We start from the raw sequence: 27856 nt of genomic DNA on the forward strand, positions 1-27856 counted from the left end.
GCTCCACTACAGGGCCCTCCAGCGACTGAAGACGCGGCATCTTCGCGAGTCGGCCTCCTACGACGCGATGATCTCCTTGTCAGACGATGCTCGGCTGGAGCTCCACTGGTGGTTGGTCCACATGGATGCGTGGAACGGTCGTGCCATTTTCGGGTCAAGCCCGGATTTCGTCCTGGACTCGGACGCAAGCCTCTCTGGTTGGGGGGCCGTTTGCGGCGACGTGGCTACCGGGGGTCCGTGGACTTCGGAGGAACGCGACCTTCATATCAACTGTTTGGAGCTCATCGCGGGCTCGTTCGCGGTTCGCAGTTTCCTGAAGGGGGTTACTCACTGTTCCCTAGTGTTGCGCATGGACAACGTCTCCGCCGTCCGCTACATCAACAGGCTGGGGGGCTCGAGATCCAGGCTCCTCACAGAGCTCACCAAGCAGCTCTATCAGTTCTGCCTGGACAACCACTTGTCCATCTGCGCGGAGTACCTGCCGGGCAAGGAGAACCTCGTGGCCGCATTGGAGGGACGTGAGCGATTGGCATCTCCTTCCAAGCGTGTTCCACTCTCTCCACCTTTGTCGCGGTCCCCTCCATCTGGATCTGTTCGCGTCCAGAGCGAATTGTCAGACAGACGCGTTCTTCAGTTGGCTCCCGGATCCGCTATCCTTGGCGGTAGATGCCTTCCTGCAGTCGTGGCCGCTCCAGGGAGCGTATGCCTTTCCCCCGTTCAACATGATCCTCCGGACTCTCCACTCCGTCAGGCGTCAGGGTGTCTCAATCCTTTTGATAGCACCCCTGTGGAGGACACAGCCGTGGTTCCCGTTGCTTCTGGAACTGTCGTGTGCGGATCCCCTGATCCTTCCCTCGTCTTGGGATCTGCTTCGGGATCCGGAGGGGAACCCTCACCCTCTCATCCTCGAGGATCGGTTGACTCTCGTGGCCTGGTCGGTTTCCGGGGATCCTGGCATGTGCCGGGCTTATCGGAGTCGGCTCGAGATCTGCTCTGGGGATCCTGGGCTCCGGGTACCAGACGGTCCTACCTCCAGGCTTGGCATGCCTGGGGTAGCTGGTGTTTGGCTCGACACCTTGATCCCCTTACAGCTCCTGTGACGGCGGTTCTTAATTTTTTGGCCCATCTTTTTTCCCTGGGTCGGTCTTACCGCACCATTAACTTGTTTCGTTCGGCCATCTCGGCAGCTCACGTTCCGGTTCAGGGCTTGGGTGTCGGTAAGGATCCAGCGGTCTGCCGTCTTCTCAGAGGTGTTCGTCTTTCTAGGCCCCCTAGGCCTCGTTATGAGTCCTTTTGGGATGTCTCCCGGGTGCTTTGTTTTTTGGAGAGTTGGCCGGACAACGACGGTTTGTCCTTTCGCCAGCTTTCCGCCAAGACTGCTCTGTTGTTGTGCCTCGTCTCTTTCCGTCGGGTGTCTGACGTTCGGGCTTTTGATGTATCCTCGTTTGTTTTTTCTCCTGACGGGGTATCGGTCTCCGTTTTTCGTAGAACTAAATCCAGTTCTACTTCTGTCTCTTACCCTTATTTTCCTGACCGGCCGCGCCTTTGCGTGGCTCGCTGTGTTCAGGCTTATTTGGCCCGTTCGGCCCCGTTTCGGTCTTCCTCTTCTGGTCCGTTTTTCATCTCCTACGTGCGTCCTTTTCGGCCTGTCTCTGTTCCCACTCTCTCCAGGTGGATCCGGTGGATTCTCGTTTTGGCCGGTATTGATAGTTCCTTTGGGGCTCATTCGGTCCGCGGTGCCGCTGCCTCCGCGGCTTTCTCCGCGGGCTGTTCCCTTTCCGACCTTTTGTCAGCGGCGGATTGGTCACGGGAATCTACTTTTCGGACTTTTTATTTTCGGGCCCCGGCTCACGCCGCTTTGGCGTTGGTTTCGGGGCGTTAAAATTGCAAAATACGAAGCCTCCTGTCTTGCTATAAAATTAGGGATTAATCTAGCCTTGGTGCAGTATTAATCTAAATTTTATTAAAGACAGGAGGCGAGTATTTTCCCGCCCTGCCCTCCCCTGCAGTCTTGGGGTTTTGTTGGGGGGTTGTTGTCGGGCTGTTGTTAGTATATTGTCTCATTACCGTGCCTGGTGTTTTTTCTGTCATGTTTGGCTTATGGTTGCATGGTACTTTCACGATTCTTTGTTTTTCCAGGTCGTCCTCCGGTTGTCTGAGGTTTTTGACGCTGCTGTGGTTCTTCTCAGCGTGGTTTTGTGTTCCTGAGTTCTTCCGGGCTGTTCCTGACTGTCGGTTCAGCTTCTGCGCAAAGAAAGAGGAGGAGTGCCAAGATGTGCAGACTTTTATAGACTTGTTACTGTGTTCTTATTGGTTGTTTTTATTGTTTCTGTTAACTGTTTTGCTGCTGGAGGTTAACAGTAAAGAAGGTTAATGCAAAATACTCGCCTCCTGTCTTTAATAAAATTTAGATTAATACTGCACCAAGGCTAGATTAATCCCTAATTTTAACCCAGAAACGGCCGGGGGGTGAGGGGTGGGGCGGTAGGGTGTATGATGTAACCTGTATGAATGGTGTTTAGCCACCGTTAAGCTCACCAACTAAACATCGGGCTGGAAAACTGCAGTGGAAAGCAGTTGCCTTTAAAGAAGTTTGCAGTATGTTTATAGCAAGACAGATATAGCTTGTTCCAGAGATTATGGGTGGCTCTGAAAAGAGCCTTTGGTGGTGCTGGCTAATTGCCCTGCGGTTACCGATTACTGCACTCACTTGCTCTTGGCAGGTTTGTGGCTCTCTGTCTTCTTGGGCAAGAGCACCGCCTGGATGTTGGGTAGAACACCTCCCTGAGCAATGGTGACCCCGCCGAGCAGCTTATTGAGCTCCTCGTCGTTACGAACGGCGAGCTGCAGGTGGCGAGGAATGATACGGGTCTTTTTGTTGTCGCGTGCAGCGTTACCAGCCAACTCCAGTATCTCAGCAGTCAGATACTCCAACACCGCTGCCAGATACACGGGTGCGCCGGCGCCTACTCTCTCGGCATAATTACCCTTGCGAAGAAGCCTATGCACACGGCCGACAGGGAACTGCAGACCAGCACGGGAAGAACGTGTCTTTGCCTTAGCGCGAACCTTTCCACCTTGTTTTCCTCTGCCAGACATGCTTTCGCTCGACAACCGACCACACGAACAAGTGAATAAGAAGTATGTTACAAAGAAACACCGCTCATTTACCCCCCCCCCGTGACGCTATTCGTCACTGATTGGTTCCTTTCCAAAACAGCCAATCGGGTGGAAATAGTCTGAGACACCAATCGGTGTAGGCACTGCGTTTCATGGGCGGCCGCATCTTCTCACGTGACAACCTCATCGAATCGGACGCGAGACAGCAGAACGGCCTTATTTGCATGCGGTGCCTATAAAGGGAAGGGCCCGGCGCAGTAATTTCAGTGTTAATCATGTTCTCTTGAATTGCGTGCGAAAACGAAAGCAGACGCGATGCCTGATCCAGCGAAATCTGCGCCTGCTCCGAAGAAAGGCTCTAAGAAAGCTGTTACGAAGACCCAGAAAAAAGATGGGAAGAAGCGCAAGAAGAGCAGAAAGGAAAGCTACGCGATTTATGTCTACAAGGTACTGAAGCAGGTGCATCCCGACACTGGCATTTCCTCCAAGGCCATGGGCATCATGAACTCGTTTGTCAATGACATCTTTGAGCGCATTGCCGGGGAAGCTTCACGCCTAGCCCATTACAACAAGCGCTCCACCATCACTTCTCGGGAGATTCAGACTGCTGTACGCCTCCTTCTTCCTGGAGAGCTGGCCAAGCACGCTGTGTCAGAGGGCACCAAGGCTGTTACCAAGTACACCAGCGCCAAGTAAAGTTCTCGTTCTCTCACTTTTTTAAACAAAGGCTCTTTTGAGAGCCACCCACATCGTCCATCTCAGAGCTATGTAACTGATCTAGCGCTTTTGTCGGGGACATGCTAGCTCTGGGAAGAGCATTGAAATGTGCTTCTCACGCCTCCAGGTTAGCTGGGGTATCCAGACTGTGTCACGAATCACGTTCTCCAAAAACACTTTGAGCACACCGCGAGTCTCCTCATAGATCAGCCCAGAGATACGCTTTACGCCTCCTCTGTGACGGCACCGACCTGTACTCTGACTGGGTATTCCAGCTAATTGCTGATTTCTCCTGCTGGGATGCCGGAGATTAACCCCTTCACCGCCAGACAGAACCAGCGTTGCAGAGAGAAGGGGCTGCTTTATCACTGTGGCTAGCCGAAGATGAGCTACATCGTGGGTCTGTTGTCCTGAAAAGGACAATGCGTGATCCTGGCAGAGGACACAGCTCTTCAGGAACCTCGGTGGCGCTGTAGTATACGGGCTTTCCCCAATAATACATAACTCGGTAGTGTCGTGGGCAGGACATGTGGCACACGGACAGGATAACACATAAGGGGACGACAAAGGCATAATAAAATTCACCCACATACCGGGACATACAGAATACAGATAACTACCACAGACGGCACCTATTAAACCTGGGCCGTCCCGGCCCCCATTCAAGCGAGCCCCGCGCAAGCCTTTGGAGTACACCAGCTGCCGATCCCAGCACATGTTCTGCAAACGGGCCCAACTCCCAGCATTCCGATCCTGCCAGTAGCTCAATCTATAGCCAGACCCAGCCACTGTTCAGCTGGTTATTTCAAGGTGTGCATAGAAAAGCACGGGCAGACACGGGGACAACATGATCATAGCCTAAGAGAGGGTGTGGGTGGCTCTGAAAAGAGCCGTTGGGTGTTTCAGGGTCACGAGTCAACAAGCTTAACCTCCGAAACCGTACAGAGTACGGCCTTGGCGTTTCAAGGCATACACCACGTCCATAGCGGTAACGGTTTTCCTCTTGGCATGCTCAGTATAAGTGACTGCGTCACGAATCACGTTCTCCAAAAACACTTTGAGCACACCGCGAGTCTCCTCATAGATCAGCCCAGAGATACGCTTTACACCTCCTCTGCGAGCCAAACGGCGGATAGCAGGCTTGGTGATACCCTGGATGTTATCCCGAAGCACCTTCCTGTGCCTCTTTGCGCCACCTTTCCCGAGTCCCTTACCTCCTTTGCCACGGCCAGACATGATCACGCCTACTTCACGAGTTCCACAGCACAACACTCGCTGACGGCCAGCCCGCTTTCTTTTATACGTACTCGACGGACCTGATAGGGAACCGCACCATGATGCCTCAAGGGGGCGTTGCTATTTGAATATATGCTTCACGTTGGTTGGCTGGAGAAGCTCCCAAGCGTGCCTCAGACACCGATTGGCTATTTAGGAATATCAAAGGAAACCGGATATGAACAATTCAAACCAACCTCCTTTGCGCCACTCCCTACACCAAGCCCGCATCTGCTTTCAAAGATGCCTAGCCTTTATTAATCAAACCTCTCTACTGCATCAAGTACCTTAAGCTTCTGCCTCCCTCACCTCCACGTGATCGCTTTCGACGATCCCTCATTTACCACTAGGTGGCAGCATATCGCTGTAAATAAACGCCAAACGGCGGCCAAGATAAAGGCGGGCTTTTAGCTGTCGCCATATCGCTGTTAACGGTCAGCCAGTACACAGTTTCACTAGGTAGGAGGCTGAACAAAAGAGAGGAGAAGAAATAAATAAAAAAAGAACCGCAGCTAACGAATACATGACCGATTCGAGCATTTAATTTAAATAAATTTAAAAAAGATAACGCTCCACACCGAAGTCTCTTGATCAAAGGCTGGCTTTTTCAAACCATCGTCCTAGCCTATGAAAAAGAGGGGCGTGATTACGCGTATCCAATCACATTTACCGCTACCCTATAAAGGGGTTGAGTTGGCCACAGAATCGTTACAGTTACGTTGTATTTGTCGGTGAATCGTATCCGCACGCGTCAGTATGGCTCGCACCAAGCAGACAGCCCGTAAGTCCACCGGAGGAAAGGCTCCCCGGAAGCAGCTGGCGACCAAAGCTGCGAGGAAAAGCGCTCCGGCTACCGGGGGCGTGAAGAAGCCACATCGCTACCGCCCGGGCACCGTAGCTCTAAGAGAAATCCGTCGTTACCAGAAGTCTACGGAGTTGCTTATCCGAAAACTGCCTTTCCAGCGGCTGGTCCGTGAGATTGCTCAAGACTTCAAAACCGATCTACGTTTCCAGAGTTCTGCTGTCATGGCTCTCCAGGAAGCCAGCGAGGCTTACCTGGTGGGGCTTTTCGAAGACACCAATTTGTGCGCTATTCACGCTAAGCGGGTTACTATCATGCCAAAAGACATTCAGCTGGCTCGCAGGATCAGAGGTGAACGTGCCTAAGTAAACGCTGTGTGGGCGAACGCGATCTCCCCACAGCCCCCACAAAGGCTCTTTTAAGAGCCACCACATTGTCACTCAAACGAGCTTGTTTCCCTTCGCATGCACGAAATTAACCCTGTTGTTCGCGCCCAAGCTTGAAACATCTCACACAATTATCCCACTACCGAACGAGCCGTTGAGCGGCCGAGTCCCCGGCTGGACATAACGAGTAACGGCAAAGCACAATCTTTAAGCCCACCCCTTATCTCTATTCTGTTACGGACAGGGCTCCGAGCGAGAGCGCTGGCCGAATATGTCAATCTACGCACAAGTATGGGGCTAGGCTTTCAGCGGGAGGCCCACATAGCCGCGGCCGGGTGATTATCTGCTTTTTTCCTTTTTCGGAGGATATGATGGTTCTGAAAAGAACCTTTTGTGAAGAAATAAGTGGGAAAGCACACACCAGAGGCGCTCCAAAACCCATGCCCCCCCTCCTCATTTTTTCGAGGCTGCCTTTTTAGCCTTGGGCTTTGCGGGGCTTTTGACCGCCTTGGGCTTTGCGGGGCTTTTGACTGCCTTGGGCTTTGTGACCTTCTTAGCTGGGCTCTTGCCAGCTTTCTTCGCCTTAATCTTTGGCTTCTTGGGACTCTTGGCAGCGGCCGACGGTTTCTTGATCTTTTTCGGGCTTTTCTTCACTCCTGCAGGGGCTTTCTTGGGAGACTTCTTAGGGGTTACTTTTTTAGGCTTTACGGGAGTTTCCTTCTTCTTTGATGTCTTCTCTCTGCTCTCCGGCTGCTTCTTGTTCAGCTTGAAAGAGCCAGAGGCACCGCTTCCTTTCAGCTGGATCAGGGTCTCTTTAGACACCAGACCCTTGAGAGCGAGCTTCAGGCGGCTGTTATTCTTTTCTACGTCGTAGCCGCCAGCAGCGAGTGCTTTTTTAAGAGCTGCGAGAGACACTCCGCTGCGCTCCTTGGACGCAGAGACTGCTTTCACAATAAGCTCGGAGACACTGGGACCGGACTTCACAGAACGGCTTTTTGCAGCTGCCGGTTTCTTCGGCTGTTTCTTCTTGGCAGAGGTTTCTGCCGGCGGAGGCGCCGGGGAAGGAGCTGTCTCGGCCATCTCAATGCCTGGATCCCGCCACGAAAGAGTTGCAATCGCACGTAAACACGGGGTTAAACCGCCAGAAGTTTGGCTTTTATAGACGAGCTGCCGCACATTCATTGGTTCATGAGCGGTAGCCTGCGAGTCTATGATTGGACGCCGTTTCTGAAACCTCCCCATGCTGCCGGGGCATCGCTGGATTTGCATTCAGGGGAAGAGGGGGGGGGTGGAAAGGAAAATATACTTACCGTTTGCGCGTAAACGTCTCATCACACTTCTAATTCAAAGCAGTTGAATTTCCTACACCAAGCAGCCCCCACCCCCCCCGGAAAAAAAAAAAAACTGCCAGGGAACAGCACCCAAGAGGTGTGAAATAATAAATAAATAAAATAATGAATACAGATAATTAATAAAATAAATTATTTCATTTCACCTATTAAATATTAATTTACCCTTAAACTTAATCTATAAATTTATATAACCCAATCATTAATTATTATTAATTATTATATTAAGAATAGCCTAATATTTATACATTAAAGAATAACATTACAAATGATGAATATTTTTAACTAATAATAATCAATTAAATAATTTAAAATAAATTGTATTTCTACTGTTAGTGTCTGGCTGCCTGCCGGTCTTAGGACTCGTAGTTGACAGGAGTTTACTTAGGGGTTATTTATTATTAACATATTATATTATTTATTTATTATTCAAAATAATAAAAGTAATTATTAAGATTAGGTTTTGTCTTATCAGGACGTTTTATGTGCGAGAGTGTGTTTGTGTGTATTAGCGCGTGAGCATACGTCAGTGAGGAAAGGGTTATGCGTGAGAATGTGTTTGTGTGCATGCACCACTGCGTATTAATGATGTATATACTATTTCTTTAAATAATAACAGGAAAGATCCTTGTGAATTGTTTGTTTGTGTGTGTGTGTGTGAACTCTGTAAAACACAGCTTTACATCTATGATCATATAGACTGACCTCTGTATAGTAACACACAGCCTGACTTCTATACAAAACCCCCTGACCTCTGTATAGTAACACACAGACTGACTTATGACTATACGTTAATATTGGGGGCCCAGAGCAGCAGACTAGCGTGTCCCCCTCCCCCTGCCCTGTAATCAGCCCTTCGAAGCCTGTATTTTTGTGACAGGGGGAGCCGGCACCAGACTTACTGAAGAGGGCGGGGCTTCCTCTTCAGCAGCCGGCACCAATACGGAGACAGGGGAGGGACAATCTAGCCGTCTACTACCTCTCTCATTCTCCTAGCCCCTCCCCCGAGTGTCTGTTTGGATCAACCCCTTCCTTTCTTGTGTCTTCTGGAGATCCCAGATCTGCTCAAGGCAAGAAAAAGTTGGAGGAGGGAGAGAGCGGATGGACGTGAAATTACATTTTTAATATATTTTTTAAATAACATTTTAAATTGATTCCTGCCTTGACTAGGGAGCCGAGTCCCGCTCCTTAGGTATTTAGTTTCTTGTTGTTCTTGTTGAGTACTTTGATGGTTTTGGCAGCAGTCCCGGTGTCCTTGTTGCGGTTTGGCAGCAGTCCCGGTGTTCTTGTTGCGGTTTGGCAGCAGTCCCGGTGTTCTTGTTGCGTTTTGGCAGCAGTCCCGGTGTATTGATTGGTTGCGGTTTGGCAGCTGTCCAGGCGTTCATTGACTTGGTTTTGTGATAAATGAATGCCGGCGAGGAGAGGGTGCCGAACGTTCCTTTAATTGTCACGTAACAGGAGGGGACGCTTCTCCGTGCGGATTGAGAAAGCTCACACAGCTCCCTGACTGCGACTCGGATGATTGACTGCCACGCGGGGGCCACTCTCCCACAGCTTCCTGATGGCCACTCGGCCCCCCCCCTCCAGAAGGCCACTCGGGGGCCCCCCTCCAGAAGGCCACTCGGGGGCCCCCACCCACAGCTTCCAGACTGCCATTTGGGGGCCCATATCCCAATGATTCCAGGGGGCCACCCGGGGGCCCCCTCCAAACGGCCAATGGGGGAACCCCCTCAAATTGCTTCCGGACTGCCACTCGGGGCCCCCCTCCCAAGGATTCCAGACTGCCACTTGGGGGCCCCCCTCCCACAGCTTCCGGACTGCCACTTGGGGGCCCCTTCTCACCGCTTCCTGGCCTCATAATGTGTATTTATACCAGCAATGTATTATATATATAAATAAAGTTAGTTCCATTTATATGTGATGGCTCAGAGTAGTAGTATTGTTCGATAAATAAATTACACTGACATACTATATACGGTGCTGCAGAGTATGTTAATGTATTCTGTTACAGTATTATATAATTGTGGCATATTTGTTACATTGTGCATTCTATTTGATAATGTCATATATATATATTCATTGTCGCTTCCCAATGTTATTTCTTTGATTTACTGTAAAAGTTATGCCATAGTTAGTAAAGGCAGACAGATGCCCAGACTCTTCTTTAATTCTGTGATCAGGCCCCAGTTACCCCTGCATTCCTGTGAAAATATGTTGTCGTTCCATGTCAGTAATGTCACAGAGCTGGCTAGTACGACCGACTACCTCCGCTGACTTGTGCTCCCTTAGCCTTGGCAACACTCCCTTCCCAGATTCCCCAGTCACTAGCAGTGTAGGGTATATAAAAATGAAGAACACTTTATTTTTTACACACATGGCTAGATATAGCCAGCAAAGCGAACATTAACATAAACAGTCAGGTATTGGATTACAACGGCTACAGAACCGGCCCCCTTAATCTGGGTAATTTGGACTCCCAGGGGCAATAGGGCCATTAAAGTGATTAACAATACAATGGGGTCTCCACGTCCACTATATATTATTGGCCAAAGAAAAGAATGGTTTGGCCGGTGTCAGACAATTCTTGCGTGAAAAGAGTTAAAATGCTAGCGTGTTAAATGTCCATGGGTTTTCTAGTGTTTTTTTTTAAAATGTATGATTTGATGGGTGAATTGAATTGGCCGGGTTCAACAATGTCCCAAATAACACGGGGGGCAGTGACCACACGTCACATTTCCAATTTGAAAAATGCACACCTCTCAAATGTGGCCTTTTAACCCCCCAGACGAGGACAACAGTCCCACTCGCCAGGGCAGGGAGGCAGGGTCCATAATCTGTGGGTAGCAGGCCTGCGTTCGGTCCTCTCAAGGGGCCCCAGTGATGGACCCTTCCGTCACACACTCCATCACACTGTTGAGGTGTAAATATACTAAGTATGCATATGCAAGTATGCAAGAGTTCAGACTTTGGAAATTGAGAAACAATTTCTTTTTAGTGCCTGGATTAACTAGCAAATCCGGCAACACTGAAATCTGGTACAGAAAAAGATAGTAAATATTTTAGTTATCCCACCGCTGCCACCACATATGTCACGGTCAGGACTACTTGCCAAGCTGTGACGGTGTGGAGGGTGTGGGCATGAACAGAGCCGGCCTTAGGTGTTCCGGCGCCCTGTGCAAACTACTCCTCTGGCGCCCCCCCTCTGCCCCTTAAAACTACCCCCCTCTGTCCCTTAAAACTACCCCCCCTGTCCCTTCAAACTACCCCCAACTCTGCCCCTTCAAACTACCCCCCTGTGCCTTCAAACTACCCCCCTCTGCCCCTTCAAACTACCCCCCCTCTGCCCCTTCAAAAACTACCCCTTCAAACTACCCCCCCTGCCCCTTCCTTCAAACTATCCCCCCCGCTCTCCCTACTTCTCCTTATCCTAACTTACCTTGAGGAGTCCTGCCGGCATTTCATAGTGAGCGCCGGAATAGTCCGGCGCTCAACATGAGATGCCGGCACCGCAACGGAGTCACGGAGAGTAAGGGGCGTCGAGTGGTTGCTGAGAACTTCACGAGCGACCGCTCGGCGCCCCTGCCCGGGACATAAATGAAAACATTGTTGGTTTTTTTAACTTTATTTAACATCCTCCATGTTAAATAAAGTAAAAAAAAACTTAATTTAACATGGAGGATGTTAAATAAAAAACAACAACAAAAAAAACCAACTATGTTTTCATTTAGGTGCAGAGGGGGCGGCAGCGGACCCCGCGGCGGCATCGGAGGAGGACCCCGCGGCGGCGTAGGAGGACTCCGCGGCGCCCCCTGGAGTGTGGCGCCCTGTGCGGTCGCACAGGTCGCACACCCCAAAGGCCGGCCCTGGGGAGGAAGTGGTTAATAGCACCAGTCCTCTGTATTTACTATCTTCACCACTTAACAAGGCATCAGTTATACCAAATGTGACGGGACCGACCTGTACCCCGACTGGGTACTCCCGCCAAACGTTGCTTCCTCCTGACGGGACACCAACAAGTAACCCCTTCAGCACTGGGCATAACCAGCGTTGTAGATAGAAGGGGGGCTTCGCTGCACCGGAGCTCCCTTGGCACTGTGGCTAGCCGAAGCTTAGCTACACAGTGTGGTTATTGTCCTGAAAAGGACAATACAGGATCATATCAGCCCACCCCAAGCATCAGGCAACACTCATGTTGAGGTGAAAACAGGAACTCTCTTTATTTGGGAACACAGGGGTATTTAAACAGTACAAGGGATTGAGTTACGTCCAATAGACACACAAGGGAATTGCGTCCAATAGACACAAGGGAATTGCGTCCAATAAACACAAGGGAATTACATCCTGCCCTCCTTTGCATATGACTGAGTATTAGCACTCAGCCCAGTAGGGGGTCTCTACTGTAGTCTGTGTAAGGAGGGAGGGGGCAGGACATGTGGCACCTGGACAGGGTAGCAAACAAGGGGAACAAAAGCACACACCATAATAACAACATATACTGGGAAATGCAGGTATCACAAACAAGAACTATCACAGACGGCACCGATTAACCCGGGGCCGTCACACCAAATGAACCCCCAAATCCTGCCTTTATCCCCTCAGGTAGTCTGCCACCACTCACGATTTTGATACCGGATTTGTGAGAAATCCGAACTAGAACATTTATCTCTCTCTATATATATCAACTCACCACGTATTTGCCCGAATATAGGCCGCACTCCCCCCCCCCTTTAAGTCTTTAAAGTGGGGGTGCGGCCTATATTCGGGGTCTAGCGCCCGACGCCCGGGACATGCGTCCCGTTATGATACAGATCCCCCGCAGCGGTGCAGGGGACCTGCATTCTACTCTCTGATACGCTCAGACAGCCTCCCCTGCCGGAGGTTGTTTATGCTCGCGTCGCCGCAGCCGGTGAACATCTGTGTGATGTACGTTAACAATCTTCCTTTCCGGTACTTCCCGCGGCGGAGGGGGTAGAGTGGCAGCAAATCTCGGGAAGGGGGGGATAGAGTGGCAGCATATCTCGGGGGTGGCAGAATTTTTTTTCTTTAAAAAAGCACCAAATTTTTAGGGTGCGACCAATACGGTATATATCCTCTAGAACTTAATAACAATACGGTAACGTGTTATCCTCTCTTAGGGTTTGTGGATATCTATACTAGAGCCAGAGCCGGCCTTAGGTGTTCTGGCCCCTGTGCGGACTACTCCTCTGATGGCCCCCCATCCCCCAAAAAGAAAGGAAACTCCCCTTTCTCACTATCTATCCCCTCTCCCCCTTTATCACTATCTACCACCTCTGCCCCATCTCACTATCAACCACCTCTGGCTCTGGCTTCACAGCTGAGCGCTAGAATATGACATCATATTTTGGTGCTCAGCATGAAACGCCGGCACCGGACGGAGTCACGGAGAGTGAGGGGCACCGAGCGGTTGCTGAAAACTTCACGAGCGACGCTCGGCACCCCTGCCCAGGACTTAAATTAAAACATTGGGGAGGTTTTTTGTTGTTAAATATGTTAAATAAAGTTAAAAACTGTATTTAACATGGAGGATGTTAAATAAAGTTAAAAAAAAAACAAACAAACTAAAAAAACAATGGTTTAATTTAAGTCCCGGCCGCACAGGTCGTACACCCCTAAGGCCGGCCCTGACTAGAGCCCAAAGACAGACTTGGATTATGAATATTTTAATAACAAAAAGACAAAGATTACACAGTGCCACAATTACAAAAAAACAAGACGTACAAAAGAAAAACAAAATGGCAAACAGTTCTTAAAACGATGGGACTTAAACACAGGACCCTCACTCACGGGTTTCTTCAATAAGCCGGCCTGTGGGTACTCGTTAAGTCCAGATGGTTTCTTATGATGTTGTTCCGATCAGAGTTTATCGTGAAGTTCTGCTTTGAGGTCGCTGCATTGCCCCTAAATCAGATTCTGTTTCAAGAAAACATCCCTCTGACCACATGGCCAATTAGATGACACCTTTTCCAAGAATTGGTTCCCATCTTTGATGTGCCAATAAGTTATGGTGGGGTAAAGGTGATGGAAAACCCCTCCACTTAAGATAGGAATGGAATTCCTACGACTAAGGATCCTTATCAGTTAGGCCATGAATCACCACAGGGGTCCTGGGAAGATGACACCTCTTGCCAGATCAGATATGGAGGGCATGTACAAAGAAACTGATTTAGATCAACATTGCTAACACAAAGGAATTAACCACCTCTGCTGGATTATCCTTCCATGTATCCACTACATTATATGAGTTAATCATGACAGCTACACTTCCGTATACTAGAGTGATGACGAGGTTCCTGATAGGCTGTATTTCCTGTTAATCCAAGTCTATGTCCGGTGACTATGGGCAAAGGGAAGCAACGTCTGGCGGGTGTACCTAACCTGTTTATAAGCCCGTGTGTTTCCCAAATAAAGAGTCCCCGTTTTGCCTCACTACGAGTCTCGTCTTGCTATTTAGTTAAGCCTCGGTGCTGCCCTTATCAGGGCCACCGAGCCCCGCAATGGCCGTACCACATTAAACCGGTGTTTTCGGGGGTGATCCTGAAGGAGCGGCGGCGATCCCCGGGTGCCGATAGCTCGGGGTCCTGAGTATATCCTGTCCAAAAGGTTAGGCGATCAGTCGAAGGGACCCCGAGCGGCAGCAGTTCAAAGTTTCCGTGACGGACCGTGACGGACCGTGAGATACCCCACGGGTGGTGGGGGCACGGACCAGGGGTGGTTCGGGGAAGAGGCCTCCTATGGATTACCGGCTGCTGGGGCTGCCAGGAGAGCAGAGATCAGCCGGCGTGGTAATCGAGGTTGGTAACTTGTTTCTGGCTCTTCATCAAGGTATCAGCTACATCTTTAGAGAGACCTTGTGACGGAACGTCCTGTGCCCCAGACTGGACACATCCGCCAGCCAGCTCCTTCCCTCTCCCAGTCAGCGGACACGCTGTGGCTGTCCGAAGAAAGCAGTCACAGACCAGCACTTCCCTCAATCATGAGACAGGACTTCATGCTTTGAGGTTAAAACAGAACTCTCCTTTTATTACACACAGAATTTATATACAATCTCAATTCAATGAGCACCGAACCCAACCCCCAATCCCATCAGCCATATCCCATCACAAATCCCATCAGCCACATCCCATCACAAATCCCATCAGTTTCCAGGGGATGTATCGGGTGAGAAGATTAAGAGATACAATGGGTTTCCCCCACCTGTGTTATCCCCCCTGTAGTGCAGGTGCCGCCTGGGCAGACAGGGCTGTGCTGGCTGATTAAGAGCCCCAGCTGGATTACAGGATCGTCTCTTTGAAGGTTGGAGCTGCAGCTACATTCAAACAGGTTACAAATAAATAGAATAATAATAACTAGACTTGGGCACCAGGGGGCTCTTCGTGTTCGTCTTCGTGCTCGTCTTCGGCAAAAAAAACAACTTCGTATTCCGCGAATATTCGCCTGGTCCTGTCTTCTCTTCGGCCGAATATTCGCGGACATTCTTCGTGTTCGGGTTTTCTTCGTTTTCCCCGGTTAAGGGGTTAAAACGGGGTTAAAGCCGCTCTGGCGCCAGGAGTTTAAATGTCCATATGAGCAACTCTATTGGCAGTCAGAAGTGGGCTCGTCTGCCATTGGTTGATGGCAGACGAGCCCCCTGCTGGCGACCAACAGGGTCGCTCGTACAGACTGTTAAACTCCTGGTGCCGTAATTGTCCGGCAGATCCCGCTGGTCTCCCTGTTCTATCATTTATTAACTGATAGAACAGGGAGACCAGTGGGATGTGCCGGGTAAGTTGCAGCATTGGGATTTTAAAAGTCTGTACAGACTTTTAGGCTCCTGGTGCTGTAACTTACCCGGCACATCCCACTGGTCTCCCTGTTCTATCAGTTAAATGTCCGTACGAGCGACCAATAAAGTCGTTCGTACGGACATTTAACTGATAGAACAGGGAGACCAGCGGGATGTGCCGGGTAAGTTGCAGCATTGGGGTTTTAAAAGTCTGCACGAGCGACTCTGTTGGTCGCTCGTGCAGACTTTTAAAACCCCAATGCTGCTACTTACCCGGCACATCCCACTGGTCTCCCTCCTTGTTCTATTAATTAAATGTCCGTACGAGTGAACAATAAAGTCGCTCGTACGGACATTTAACTAATTGAACAGGGAGGGAGATCAGTGGCATCGGCAGGGTAAGTTGCAGCATTGGGGTTTTAAAACCCCAATGCTGCAATTTACCCTGCCGACGCCACTGGTCTCCCTCCCTATTCAATTAGTTAGTATGTGCCGGGTTCAATGTCCGTACGAGCGACCAATAAAGTCGCTCATACGGACATTTAACTAATTGAACAGGGAGGGAGATCAGTGGCATCGGCAGGGTAAGTTGCAGCATTGGGGTTTTAAAACCTCAATGCTGCAACTTACCCGGCACATCCCACTGGTCTCCCTCCTTGTTCAATTAATTAAATGTCCGTACGAGCGACCAATAAAGTCCAATTGGTTGATGCCAGAGGAGGTCCCTGTAGGCGACCAATAGGCTCATTCGCACTGCCCTGTAACTCTTCGTGGCGTGTGTCTTCGTCTTCGCCTACGTTTTACCGCCGCCGTCTTCTCTTCGGCGTGTCTTCGGAACGAACACGAAAACGCACTCTTCGTGTTCGTTTCCATGTTCGCCCGAAGACGAATGCACAAGTCTAATAATAACAGTGAAGATGAGACATGGTTCTTCACAGACCTGCCTGAATTAAAGTCTCCCTTTCAGGAGCCAAACTGAAAGACTGAAACAGGCGGGATTTGGGTGGAGGACAGGCCGCTGCTGGAGCAGGTCTGGTTTGATCTCCAACCTTAGAGGGCTCTCTATGGACAGACGAATCAACTCCGGGTACCAAATCCTTTTGGGCCAGTCGGGAGCTATCAGAATCACCCGACATCTGTCCCAGGCGATGAGAGGAAGAGGGGGAAAGATATAACCCAGATCGAAGGCCCAAACATGAGAAAAGGCATCCAGAGCTAAGGGATGGCCTGCTGCTGACAGAGAATAAAACAGAGGGAGTTTCTTGTTGGCTGTAGTAGCCATGAGGTCGATCTCTGGAACTCCCCAGATCTTCGTGATCTGATGAAATGTCGCATAGCTCAGGCTCCACTCTCCTTGAAGAACAGAAGTTCTGCTTAGGAAATCTGCAGTGACGTTCTCCTTTCCATGGATGAAGACGGCCGAAAGGTGAGAAAGATGAAATTTGCCCCACTTCCCGATCTTCTGACGAAGACTTCCTAACTGAAGACTTCTCGTGCCACCTTGTTTGTTCAGGAAAGCCACTACCGTGCGATTGTCCGACAGAATTCTTACCGCTTTCCCTCGTAGCCTGGACTGCCATGAGAGGAGAGCTTTCCAAACTACCCGAAGTTCCAGCATATTGATTTGAAGATGGCGCTCGTGGTTGGACCAAAAACCTTGACGGAATTCTTTGTCCATCGTAGCTCCCCAACCGGATAAACTGGCGTCCGTGGAAACGACTGTCCAAGAGGGCTCGGTCCAGACCAGACCTGAACCCAGCCTTTTCGCCTGAAGCCACCATCTGAGGGAAGAACGGACGCTGGGAGGAAGAGAGACCTTCCTTGAAAGTGCCGGAACGGATCGATTCCATGACTTCAGGATGAGACATTGTAGAGGACGGATATGCAGAAGCGCCCATGCCACGGCAGGCCTTGTAGAAACCATCAGTCCAAGTAGTCACATGAGAAGCCGTAGACTGGAAAGACGTCTGGAAAGAATCAAGCTGGTAAGGCTGATAATGTTCTGAATTTTGTTCTCCGGCAGAAAAATCTTTTGACACGTAGTGTCCAGGATAAACCCCAGGCAGGGAATTATTCTGGTGGGAAGCAGGTGGGATTTTCGAAAATTGACAATCCATCCCAAATCCTGAAGCATGGAAACAGTCCTGTGAATCTGTTGAGACTCAGCTGATAGAAGCCAGTCGTCTAGGTATGGGACTACCTTGATTATTTCCTGAGGAAAGCCACGACCCCTGATAGTAGTTTCGTAAAACTACTACTCGGTGCTGAAGCGAGACCGAAAGGAAGGGTCTGGAACTGGAAATGACGAATCCCTGATGTAGACGGAATGGCCACCCGAAGGAACCTCTGAGAATCTTGCTTGTTGGGAACATGGAGATAGGCGTCTTGAAGATCGAGAGTAGCCAGGAAATCCCCTTCGGAAAGAAGTTCCACGGTGGATTTGATAGATTCCATCCTGAACTTCCTGGAACTCACTAATTGATTTAGAAACTTGAGGTCTATGATAAGCCTGAAGTCTCCTGATGGTTTGGGAACCACGAAGATGTGGGAGTAAACACCTCTTCCTCTTTGGGCAGCAGGCACTGGGATAAGTACTTGTTTCTTGACAAAATCCTGCACCAGATCCAAAAGCGCCTTTCTCCTGGAAGGATCCGCGGGAGGTGTAGACATCATAAAACGCTCTGGGGGAGTGCTGACAAGCTCCAGACCGTACCCTCTGGAAATGATCCCCAGGGTCCAAAGGTCTGGACAAACAAGAGCCCAAAGGTGGAAAAAAAATTCTCAGCCTGCCCCCTACCGCACAACTCCTGGCGTCAAGGTCTCTTAGCGGCTCCATCTTCATGTTTAGATGGGAAGGGTCTGCCCCTACCACGAAACCGAGCCTGGGGTCGGAATCTTGACCTCTGGAGGACCTGAACGAACAATTTGGACGAAAACGAGGTAAGGGTTTACGTTTAGGCAAGAAGTACTTATCCCCAGTAGCCTTTTCCAATAAAGTTTCCAGCTCTTTCCCAAACAGATCTTTGCCAGAAAAGGGAATCCCGCACAAATGTGTCACATAAAAAAATCAGCAGCGCTCTTCACATCTGAGATGCCACGGAGGATATTCTCTTCTCCTGCACCACTTAGGATATCATCTTCAATTTGTTGAAGCCATAAGCGCATAGTCCTAGCTACTGAGGCTGCTGCAATGCCTTGCCTAAAGATAGCTGCTGAGGCTTCAAAAGATCTCTTAGCTGCCCCTTCTGCCTTCCTATCCATGGGATCCGATGCCACTGGAGCATCAACTTTGGGAGTTGAATGAACAGAGCTCAGATAAATCGTCTGGAAAAGGGAAGAGTCTGGACACCCTTTTAGAGGTAGTTCTAAAAGAGCCTTCTTTCCGGAGCCTTCCACTGGTCAGTGATCAGGGCCGGCCCGACAATGGAGCCGAGTGGGAGGGAGGGAGGGAGAGGAAGGGTAGATAATGGGGGGGGGGGGCAGGGACGTAGAGAGAGGAAGGGTAGATAAGGGGAGGGGGGGGCGGCATTTTAAAATTCGCCCTAGGCGGCATTTTGCCTTGGGCCAGCCCTGTCAGTGATTATAGATTTTAAGGTTTCATGAATAGGAAAAACCTTAGGTTTCTTAAAGGAGCCCTGGTTTGTCTTTTGGCTGCTCTTCTTCCAGATCCAGAACAGCCCTTACAGCAGTAACCAGCTTGTTTACTTCTTCTGCTGGAAAGAAGAAGGATTCTTCCGATAGTTCCCCATCTTCTAGGGATTTGGGATCTTACATCTGCCATTCCTTTTCAGAATCTGAAGTGTAAGGATCCTGACCAGAGGGCCGGAACCCAGGCCGAGGGTCTAGGCTGAGGTAAAGAAAACATAACAGAGGTTTTAATCTGCTGAAACGTGGACTGAAGCTCAGCCTTCATCCATTCCTTGAATTCTGAAATGGACTCCTCTCTGGCTTTGAGGCAGGATGAGCAAAATTTCCTAGAGGCGTCAGACATTGTAGCCTTGCAGTTTTTACAGGCAAAATGTTTCGTCTTGGATGCAGCCTTCCTAGGTGCTGGTGATTCTTCAGGGAGGTCTGGCTTATCTAGTGACATCCTGATAATAAAGGATAGGAGAAGGTTAAAACAAAAAGAAAAAACAAACGCAGACAAATTCCCATAGACTCATAACCTACTTGGGTTAAGAGGCAGAAAACACCAGAACAGAAAATCTCAGGAAGCCAGGACTCTTCATCAGAAGAAAACTACAAACTAAAAGCAGTACAAGCTAATAAAAAACCTTACCAAACCAAGGGAAAAAGGTCCAGAAAACCGCCAAAAAACCTTCTCTGACCTGAGAGCTGCTTACAGATCTGCCCCCTTCCTGACCTCAGATGCCTCCTGGCAGACTGAGATGAAACCGGAAGCACGCCACCGCAAAGATCAGACGCTTCCTGTCTGAAATCGTCGGCAGACTGAAGCAGAGTCCCGGCGTTCTGCTTCCAGTTAGCCCGCCCAAGGGCTGCTAAAGGTAAGTAGGCTAGAGTCCTACCGAGGACCCTGAGTGAAGGAGCCTTTCCCTGCTCCGGTAAACAGGATCCTACCGAGGACCGGACCAGAGAGGGCTAAAATGGCCGAGAAACGCTTGCCCGCTACCCAAAGCGGGACTGCAGCGCTGGACAGGAGAGCTCTGCCACGAGCTCTGAAAACAACAAATGGGGGATGTACCTACACGGATAGGGCAGGAAAGAACTGTGGGTAAAAGGGAGGTTCTGGGGGTTTAAATCTTCCCTGCCCTATTCGGATAGACGGAGCTATCTCCTATGCTACCGGGAGTAACAAGGGAAATTTATCCTCACTCTCGTGGACTATGCCACCCGTTACCCCCCTAGATTTGCTTAGAGAGCACTGGCAGGGACCGAAGGGCCGACCATAGTAGAGTATGTGTTGGACATGGTCCAGGAAAACCTTCAAGTGGCGCAAGGTTGGCAGAAACGGTGGTACGACCGGACCGCCCCGGAGCCGCGCCTTTGAAGTAGGGCAGAAGGTCCTAGCGCTGAAACGATCCCGTCAGGATAAGCTGCAGGTGGTGTGGCAGGGATCGTATCGGGTGGTGAAGCAACTGTGCAACACCACCTACATGGTAGCTAAATGTGCAGACAGAAGGATCCAGCGAACCTTCCGTGTGAACATGTTGAAAGCCTACCAGGAGCGTCCCGAGGAAGTAGCAGTTATTTGCACCCCGGCGATAGATGACCCTGAGGGATTACCGTTGCCCCAGGTAACGTCGGGGACGAGGGAACCTGGCACGATATAGTTAGCGGTGCAGTTAGGGGAATTCCAGAAGGCCCAAGTTCACCAGCTGTTAGACCAGAGAGGCGGCTTACTCTCTGCCCTCCCCGGATGCACCACCGCGTGGAGACTCCAGGGCAGACCCCGTTACGCCAAGCGGTGTACCGAGTTCCTGAGTCTGTCCGAGAAGGGATGTTAATGGAGATTAGGGAGATGCTCGATCTGAGAGTGATTGAGCCGTCCGAGAGCCCCTTGGCTTTTCCGGTAGTCCTAGTGCCTAAGAGAGATGGGACGACCCGGTTCTGTGTAGACTACCGCAGGCTCAATGACCGGACTGTGACTGACACGTACCCCATGCCCCGAGTAGATGATTTGTTACACCACATCTCTCGTGGTAAGAGAGATCGGCCTTCATCACCCCATTGGGACTATACCAATTTAGGGTAATGCAGTTTGGGTTGAAGAACGCTCCGGCGACGTTCCAAAGGATGATAGATTGACTCCTCGATGGCCTCCAGGACTATGCTTGCGCGTTGCAATCGGAGTTAGCCACCTAACCAAAGAAACAGCCCTAAGCCGACCCGTTGGGGTCTAGCCGGGTCTGTCACTGGAAACAAAGGGGGGAGTAATGTGATGGTTCCTAGAGTCACCCTACCCCTCAGTTAATGTTATCCAGTGACATGAAACTCTTTAATGTGTTATTAATAAAAATGTATATTATTGCCTTATTTTGTAAAAGTTTGCACACGGCACACTAAGGTCTGAGAGATAATCTAATAAAGATAATGTGTGCTCTTTATCTCCAAGATTTAGTGGTGCCGGTTGCCTATAGATTGCGGGGAATTATTGTCCTGAAGGGAGAAGTCGCTCTTGGTGGAGAGGGAGAACCTGAGGTCCCTGGTCGGTCCGTCACACCGACACTAGCGGAGCAGGGCTCACGAGCTGGTCCGGTGACCCTAGCTTCACGGCACCGCAGCCCGCCGAGGCGTAGCTGAGTACAGTGCCGTAATTGTCCTGAAAATGACAATTAGTAATCCAGCGGGTCCCTGAAGCATTAGACGAAACTAACGTTCCAGTGAAGTAACAGACTTTATTGGGGAAACACACAGGCTTATATACAGGTTAGGTGATAAAAAGGTCATAAATCAGGCACACATCTTCCCTCCCTGCCCAGACGGTCCGGCGCCACGCTTAGGCAACCGAGCCCCGCAATATCCGTAGGGACCCCGAGCGGCAGCAAATCGACGTTTCCCCGGGACAGCCGGCATTTGTACGATAGCCGCACCGCCTGATCGCCACCTCTCTAGCGGCTCCAGTGACAAGGGATCCCCAGTATCTGCGAGGGTGTCTGGGCTACGAGAGCCGAAGTCCATGGGTAGAGCAGGTGATACATGGATGAGGTAGGACGGGAAGGGGAGCCGAGCGGCAGTAGGTTGACGCTTCCCCCGGGATGGACCGCGGGACAGCCGGCGTGGGTCCGATAGCCGCGCTGGGGCAGTTATGGTTAATGAGGGTATTTAGGGGCAGTAATGGTTAATGGGATGTTTAGGGTTAATTTAATGCTGAGGACTGAGGGGTTAATTTAATAAAGTTAACTAAAGGTGCAGTTAGAGGTAAAGCAATCTAAAGGTGGACAATCTAAGGGGAATCTAAATCCTGGGGGCAGTGAAAATTATTAATGTATTTATTTATATAAGTGTGGTGTCAGTGATATTCTCTGAATGGTTTGAATCTCTGAACGATTCTCTGCCTTCAGTGACATCGCTAGAGTAGGCAGGCAGGCAGGAGGGTTCATTGACCCTAATGAAAGGGGCGGGGCCAATCGTTAGTTTGACTGCAGGGAGGGACTGGGCAAAAGATTCGGATCATGAATCGGATCATTTCAATGAACGACTCGAAATGATCCGATTCACTTTACTGATCCGAACTTCGTATCACTACTTTGGGGTATATGAAGGGTTAATTCCTTCTTAGCAATTAAGCTTTCAGAGGCAAGGGAGATGTCTACAATGGAGCTACTCACGGGTCTCAGAGTGATTATCAAATTCATTAATTTGCTCCCCAGACCATTGCCAGCTACACGATCATCACAGCTGAGTAGTGATGTCCGGATCATGAACGAATCGTTCATTTGATCCGGTTCTTTTTAGTGATCCGGATGAGTCGGTTCACTAGACTGAACGATTCGTTTGTAGCGGTTCAGTCTGTGAATCATCATGCAGCTGTAACCTGATCCTAGAGCTGTGAGTCATCTGCAGAGCACTCTGGGGTCAGGTTACAGCTCATTAATTCTCACAGGAACGATGACTCATAGAGTCAGAGATTCGTTCAAAGAGTCGAATGATCCGAAGAGTCGAATGAACCGAAGAGTCGAATGAACCGAAGAGTCGAATGAACCGAAGAGTCGAATGAACCGAAGAGTCGAATGATTCGAATCTTACAGGGATCCGGATCTTACAAGGATCCGAATCTTACAGAGATTCGAATCATTCAGAGAAAATCACTGATACCATACTTTTATAAATAAATACATTAATAATGTTCACACTGCCCCCAGGATTTAGATTCCCCTGAGTTTGCCCCCCTTTACCTATAACTGCACCTACAGTTAACTTTATTAAATTAATTAAATTAACCCTCAATCATCAGCATAAAATTAACCCTTATACCCCATCAACCATAACTGCCCCTGAAATTAACCGTAAAGATCCCATTAACCATAACGGCCCCTGAAATTAACCCTAAAGACCCCATTAACCACAACGGCCCCTGAAATTAACCCTAAATACTCCATTAACCATAACTGCCCCTAAATTAATTGCATGTACTCCAGATAAATTACCTAATAAATTGGTATGGTTGATGGGGTCTTTAGTGTTAATTTGGGGGCAGTTATGCTTAATGGGGTGTTTAAGGATAATTTAGGGGCAGTTATGCTTAATGGGGTCTTTAGTGTTAATTTAGGGGCAGTTATGCTTAATGGGGTGTTTAGGGTTAATTTGGGGGCAGTTATGGTTAATAGGGTGTTAAGGGTTAATTTTAGGGGCAGTCATGGTTGATGGGGTGTTAAGGGTTAATTTTAGGGCAGTCATGGTTGATGGGGTGTTTAGGGTTAATTTAATGGTGAGGGTTAATTTAATTAATTTAATAAAGTTAGCTTAAGGTGCAGTTGCAGGTAAAGGGGAATGTAAATCCTGGGGGCAGTGATTATGAATGTATTATTTATAACAGTATGGTGACATTCTCTGAATGATTACAATGCCAATGAAGGCAGAGAGTCGTTCAAAGATCCGGATCTTACAATGATCCGGATCTTACAATGATCCGGATCTTACAATGATCCGGATCTTACAGTGATCCGGATCTTACAGTGATCCGGATCTTACAGTGATCCGGATCACTGTAAGATTCGGATCCCTGTAAGATCCGAATCTTTGAACGACTCTCTGCCTTCATTGACATCACTGGAGGCAGGGGGGAGGATTCATAATGAAAGGGGCGGGGCCAATCGTTAGTGTGCCTGCACGGAGTTACTGGAAAACAGTAACTCCGTGCAGACACACTGAGTGATCCGAAGATCCGGATCATGAATCGGATCATTTCAGTGAACGAATCGAAATGATCCGATTCACTTTAATGATCCGAACTTCCCATCACTACAGCTGAGGGATTCCCCGGCTTCTGCCACTTTAATTTGCGGTAAACCACAATTTCCTATGCAATGCTGCCACCGTGTGGTCGCACTTGCCCACCCACCTTTCTTGAGAATCATATTTATCCATTTAAGTGCTGGCAGCTTTGCCTCGAATTTTAACCCTGAAACGGACAGGGGGGGTAGGGTGTATGATGTAGCCTGTATGAATGGTGTTTAGCCACCGTTAAGCTCAGCAACTAAACATCGGGCTGAACATCTGCAATGGAAAGCAGTTGCCTTTAAAGACGTTTGCAGCAAGTTTATAGCAAGGGAAGATATAGCTTGTTCCAGAGATTATGGGTGGCTCTGAAAAGAGCCTTTGGTGGTGTTGGCTAATTGCCCTGCGGTTACCGATTACTGCACTCACTTGCTCTTGGCAGGTTTGTGGCTCTCTGTCTTCTTGGGCAAGAGCACCGCCTGGATGTTGGGTAGAACACCTCCCTGAGCAATGGTGACCCCGCCGAGCAGCTTATTGAGCTCCTCGTCGTTACGAACGGCGAGCTGCAGGTGGCGAGGAATGATACGGGTCTTTTTGTTGTCGCGTGCAGCGTTACCAGCCAACTCCAGTATCTCAGCAGTCAGATACTCCAACACCGCTGCCAGATACACGGGTGCGCCGGCGCCTACTCTCTCGGCATAATTACCCTTGCGAAGAAGCCTATGCACACGGCCGACAGGGAACTGCAGACCAGCACGGGAAGAACGCGTCTTCGCCTTAGCGCGAACCTTTCCACCTTGTTTTCCTCTGCCAGACATGCTTTCGCTCGACAACCGACCACGCAGCAAAGCGATTAAGAAGCACGTAACAAAGAAACGCCGCTCACTTACCCAGCTATTTGTAGCTTCCCCCCGTGACGCTATTCGTCACTGATTGGTTCCTTTCCAAAACAGCCAATCGGGTGGAAAGAGTCTGAGACACCAATCGGTGTAGGCACTGCGGTTCATGGGCGGCCGCATCTTCTCACGTGACAACCTCATCGAATCGGACGCGAGACAGTAGAACGGCCTTATTTGCATGCGGTGCCTATAAAGGGAAGGGCCCGGCGCAGTAATTTCAGTGTTAATCACGTTCTTTTGAATTGCGTGCGGAAACGAAAGCAGACACGATGCCTGATCCAGCGAAATCTGCGCCTGCTCCGAAGAAAGGCTCTAAGAAAGCTGTTACGAAGACCCAGAAAAAAGATGGGAAGAAGCGCAAGAAGAGCAGAAAGGAAAGCTACGCGATTTATGTGTACAAGGTACTGAAGCAGGTGCATCCCGACACTGGCATTTCCTCCAAGGCCATGGGCATCATGAACTCGTTTGTCAATGACATCTTTGAGCGCATTGCCGGGGAAGCTTCACGCCTAGCCCACTACAACAAGCGTTCCACCATCACTTCTCGGGAGATTCAGACTGCTGTACGCCTCCTCCTTCCTGGAGAGCTGGCCAAGCACGCTGTGTCAGAGGGCACCAAGGCTGTTACCAAATACACCAGCGCCAAGTAAAGTTCTCCTCGTTCTCTCACTTTATAAACAAAGGCTCTTTTGAGAGCCACCCACATGGTCCGTCTCAGAGCTATGTAAATGATCTAGCCCCTTTTGTCGGACTGCTAGGTCTGGGAAGAGCATTTGTGAGCATTGACAGGTGCTCCTCACTCCACCAGGTAAGCTGGGGTATCGTGCCCATCGACCAGACTGCTTGGGAAGAGAAGCCCAAGGTAAAGGGGCTCCTGTGATGGCAACGACCTTTTCTCCTGCTGGGACCCAAGAGATTAACCCCTTCACCGCCAGACAGAACCAGCGTTGCAGAGAAGAAGGGGCTGCTTTACCACTGCGGCTAGCCGAAGCTGAGCTACATCGTGGGGCTATTGACTAAGCCATGACGCGGTAGTGTCGTGGGTAGGACAAGTGGCACACGGACAGGATAAGACATGAGGGGACGACAAAGGCATATTCAAAATCACACACATACTGGGACATACAGAATTAAGATACACACCAGACGGAACCTACTAACCCCGGGCCGGCCCCCATTCAAGCCAGCCTTTGGAGGACACTAGCTGCCGATCCCAGCACATGTTCTGCAAACGGGCCCAACTCTCAGCACTCTGATCCTGCTAGTAACTCACTCTATAGCCAGACCCAGCCACTATTAAGCTGGTTATTTCAAGGTGTGCATAGAAAACCGCGGGCCGACACGGGGACAACATGATCATAGCCTAAGAGAGGGTGTGGGTGGCTCTGAAAAGAGCCGTTGGGTGTTCCAGTGACGAGTTAACAAGCTTACCCTCCGAAACCGTACAGAGTACGGCCTTGGCGTTTCAAGGCATACACCACGTCCATAGCGGTAACGGTTTTCCTCTTGGCATGCTCAGTATAAGTGACTGCGTCACGAATCACGTTCTCCAAAAACACTTTGAGCACACCGCGGGTCTCCTCATAGATCAGCCCAGAGATACGCTTTACACCTCCTCTGCGAGCCAAACGGCGGATAGCAGGCTTGGTGATACCCTGGATGTTATCCCGAAGCACCTTCCTGTGCCTCTTTGCGCCACCTTTTCCGAGTCCCTTACCTCCTTTGCCGCGGCCAGACATGATAAAGTTTTCTCCACGATTTCTACAGCACAATACTCGCCTACAGCCGACCAGCTTTCTTTTATGCGTACTGGACGGACCTGATGGGGAACTGCACCATAATGCCTCAAGGGGGCGTTGCTTTTTTTTCATATATGCTTCACGTTGGTTGGCTGGAGAAGCTTACAAGTGTGCCTCAGACACCGATTGGCTATTTAGGAATATCAAAAGCCTGCCCGCGGGAGATCGCTTTCGACGATTCCTCATTTACCACTAGGTGGCAGCATATCACTGTAAATAAACGCCAAACGGCGGCCAAGATAAAGGCGGCTTTTAGCTGTCGCCGTATCGCTGTTAACGGTCAGCCAGTACACAGTTTCACTAGGTAGGAGGCTGAACAAAAGAGAGGAGAAGAAATAAATAAAAAAAGAACCGCAGCTAACGAATAAATGACCGATTCGAGCATTTAATTTAAAAAAAAAAAAAAAAAGATAACTCTCCACACCGAAGTCTCTTGATCAAAGGCTGGCTTTTTCAAACCATCGTCCTAGCCTATGAAAAAGAGGGGCGTGATTAAGCGTATCCAATCACATTTACCTCTACTCTATAAAGGGCTTGAGTTGGCCACTAGTGATGGGAAGTTCGGATCATTAAAGTGAATCGGATCATTTCGATTCGTTCACTGAAATGATCCGATTCATGATCCGGATCTTCGGATCACTCAGTGTGCCTGCACGGAGTTACTGTTTTCCAGTAACTCCGTGCAGGCACACTAACGATTGGCCCCGCCCCTTTCATTATGAATCCTCCCCCCTGCCTCCAGTGATGTCAATGAAGGCAGAGAGTCGTTCAAAGATTCGGATCTTACAGGGATCCGAATCTTACAGTGATCCGGATCACTGTAAGATC

General features: G+C 49.7%; 6 protein-coding genes across 6 annotated transcripts; 3 read left to right on the forward strand and 3 right to left on the reverse strand.

Moving 5' to 3' along the window:
* Window positions 1–2706: 2706 nt before the first annotated feature.
* On the reverse strand, window positions 2707–3099 carry LOC149278971 (histone H2A type 2-B). The gene has a single exon (XM_089501600.1). The coding sequence runs from the start codon at window positions 3097–3099 to the stop codon at window positions 2707–2709; it is 393 nt and encodes a 130-aa protein (XP_089357726.1).
* Window positions 3100–3435: 336 nt separating this feature from the next.
* On the forward strand, window positions 3436–3816 carry LOC149278972 (histone H2B 1.1-like). The gene has a single exon (XM_089501552.1). It carries the CDS (start codon window positions 3436–3438, stop codon window positions 3814–3816), a length of 381 nt encoding a protein of 126 aa, XP_089357678.1.
* Window positions 3817–5868: 2052 nt separating this feature from the next.
* LOC149278973 (histone H3-like) lies at window positions 5869–6639 on the forward strand. Its single transcript, XM_089501582.1, has 2 exons — window positions 5869–6265; window positions 6545–6639. The coding sequence occupies exons 1-2, from the start codon at window positions 5869–5871 to the stop codon at window positions 6637–6639; spliced, it is 492 nt and encodes a 163-aa protein (XP_089357708.1).
* A 114-nt stretch (window positions 6640–6753) lies between these two features.
* On the reverse strand, window positions 6754–7380 carry LOC149278974 (histone H1.01-like). The gene has a single exon (XM_089501597.1). The coding sequence runs from the start codon at window positions 7378–7380 to the stop codon at window positions 6754–6756; it is 627 nt and encodes a 208-aa protein (XP_089357723.1).
* Window positions 7381–22051: 14671 nt separating this feature from the next.
* Window positions 22052–25148, reverse strand: LOC149278975 (histone H2A type 2-B-like). The gene is made up of 2 exons (XM_089501583.1): window positions 24760–25148; window positions 22052–22187 (listed from the first exon to the last, which is right to left on the reverse strand). The coding sequence occupies exons 1-2, from the start codon at window positions 25146–25148 to the stop codon at window positions 22052–22054; spliced, it is 525 nt and encodes a 174-aa protein (XP_089357709.1).
* Window positions 25149–25498: 350 nt separating this feature from the next.
* On the forward strand, window positions 25499–25879 carry LOC149278976 (histone H2B 1.1-like). The gene has a single exon (XM_089501553.1). It carries the CDS (start codon window positions 25499–25501, stop codon window positions 25877–25879), a length of 381 nt encoding a protein of 126 aa, XP_089357679.1.
* Window positions 25880–27856: the final 1977 nt, after the last annotated feature.

This window comes from Sceloporus occidentalis, unplaced genomic scaffold (genome assembly GCF_023333645.1).
Source record: "Sceloporus occidentalis isolate IW3139 unplaced genomic scaffold, rSceOcc1.0.p SCAF_176, whole genome shotgun sequence".
Taxonomy (NCBI): Eukaryota; Metazoa; Chordata; class Lepidosauria; order Squamata; family Phrynosomatidae; genus Sceloporus; species Sceloporus occidentalis.

Bases quoted from the DNA above. Each gene is read 5' to 3' on its own strand.
- LOC149278971 (XM_089501600.1), bottom strand. From the start codon at position 3,099: ATGTCTGGCAGAGGAAAACAAGGTGGAAAGGTTCGCGCTAAGGCAAAG.
- LOC149278972 (XM_089501552.1), top strand. From the start codon at position 3,436: ATGCCTGATCCAGCGAAATCTGCGCCTGCTCCGAAGAAAGGCTCTAAG.
- LOC149278973 (XM_089501582.1), top strand. From the start codon at position 5,869: ATGGCTCGCACCAAGCAGACAGCCCGTAAGTCCACCGGAGGAAAGGCT. The intron at 6,266-6,544 runs GTGAACGTGCCT...TGTTACGGACAG, and splicing joins GCTGGCTCGCAGGATCAGAG to GGCTCCGAGCGAGAGCGCTG.
- LOC149278974 (XM_089501597.1), bottom strand. From the start codon at position 7,380: ATGGCCGAGACAGCTCCTTCCCCGGCGCCTCCGCCGGCAGAAACCTCT.
- LOC149278975 (XM_089501583.1), bottom strand. From the start codon at position 25,148: ATGTCTGGCAGAGGAAAACAAGGTGGAAAGGTTCGCGCTAAGGCGAAG. The intron at 22,188-24,759 runs GTGAGTGCAGTA...TAACTGCCCCAG, and splicing joins CACAAACCTGCCAAGAGCAA to CGCGGCTATCGGACCCACGC.
- LOC149278976 (XM_089501553.1), top strand. From the start codon at position 25,499: ATGCCTGATCCAGCGAAATCTGCGCCTGCTCCGAAGAAAGGCTCTAAG.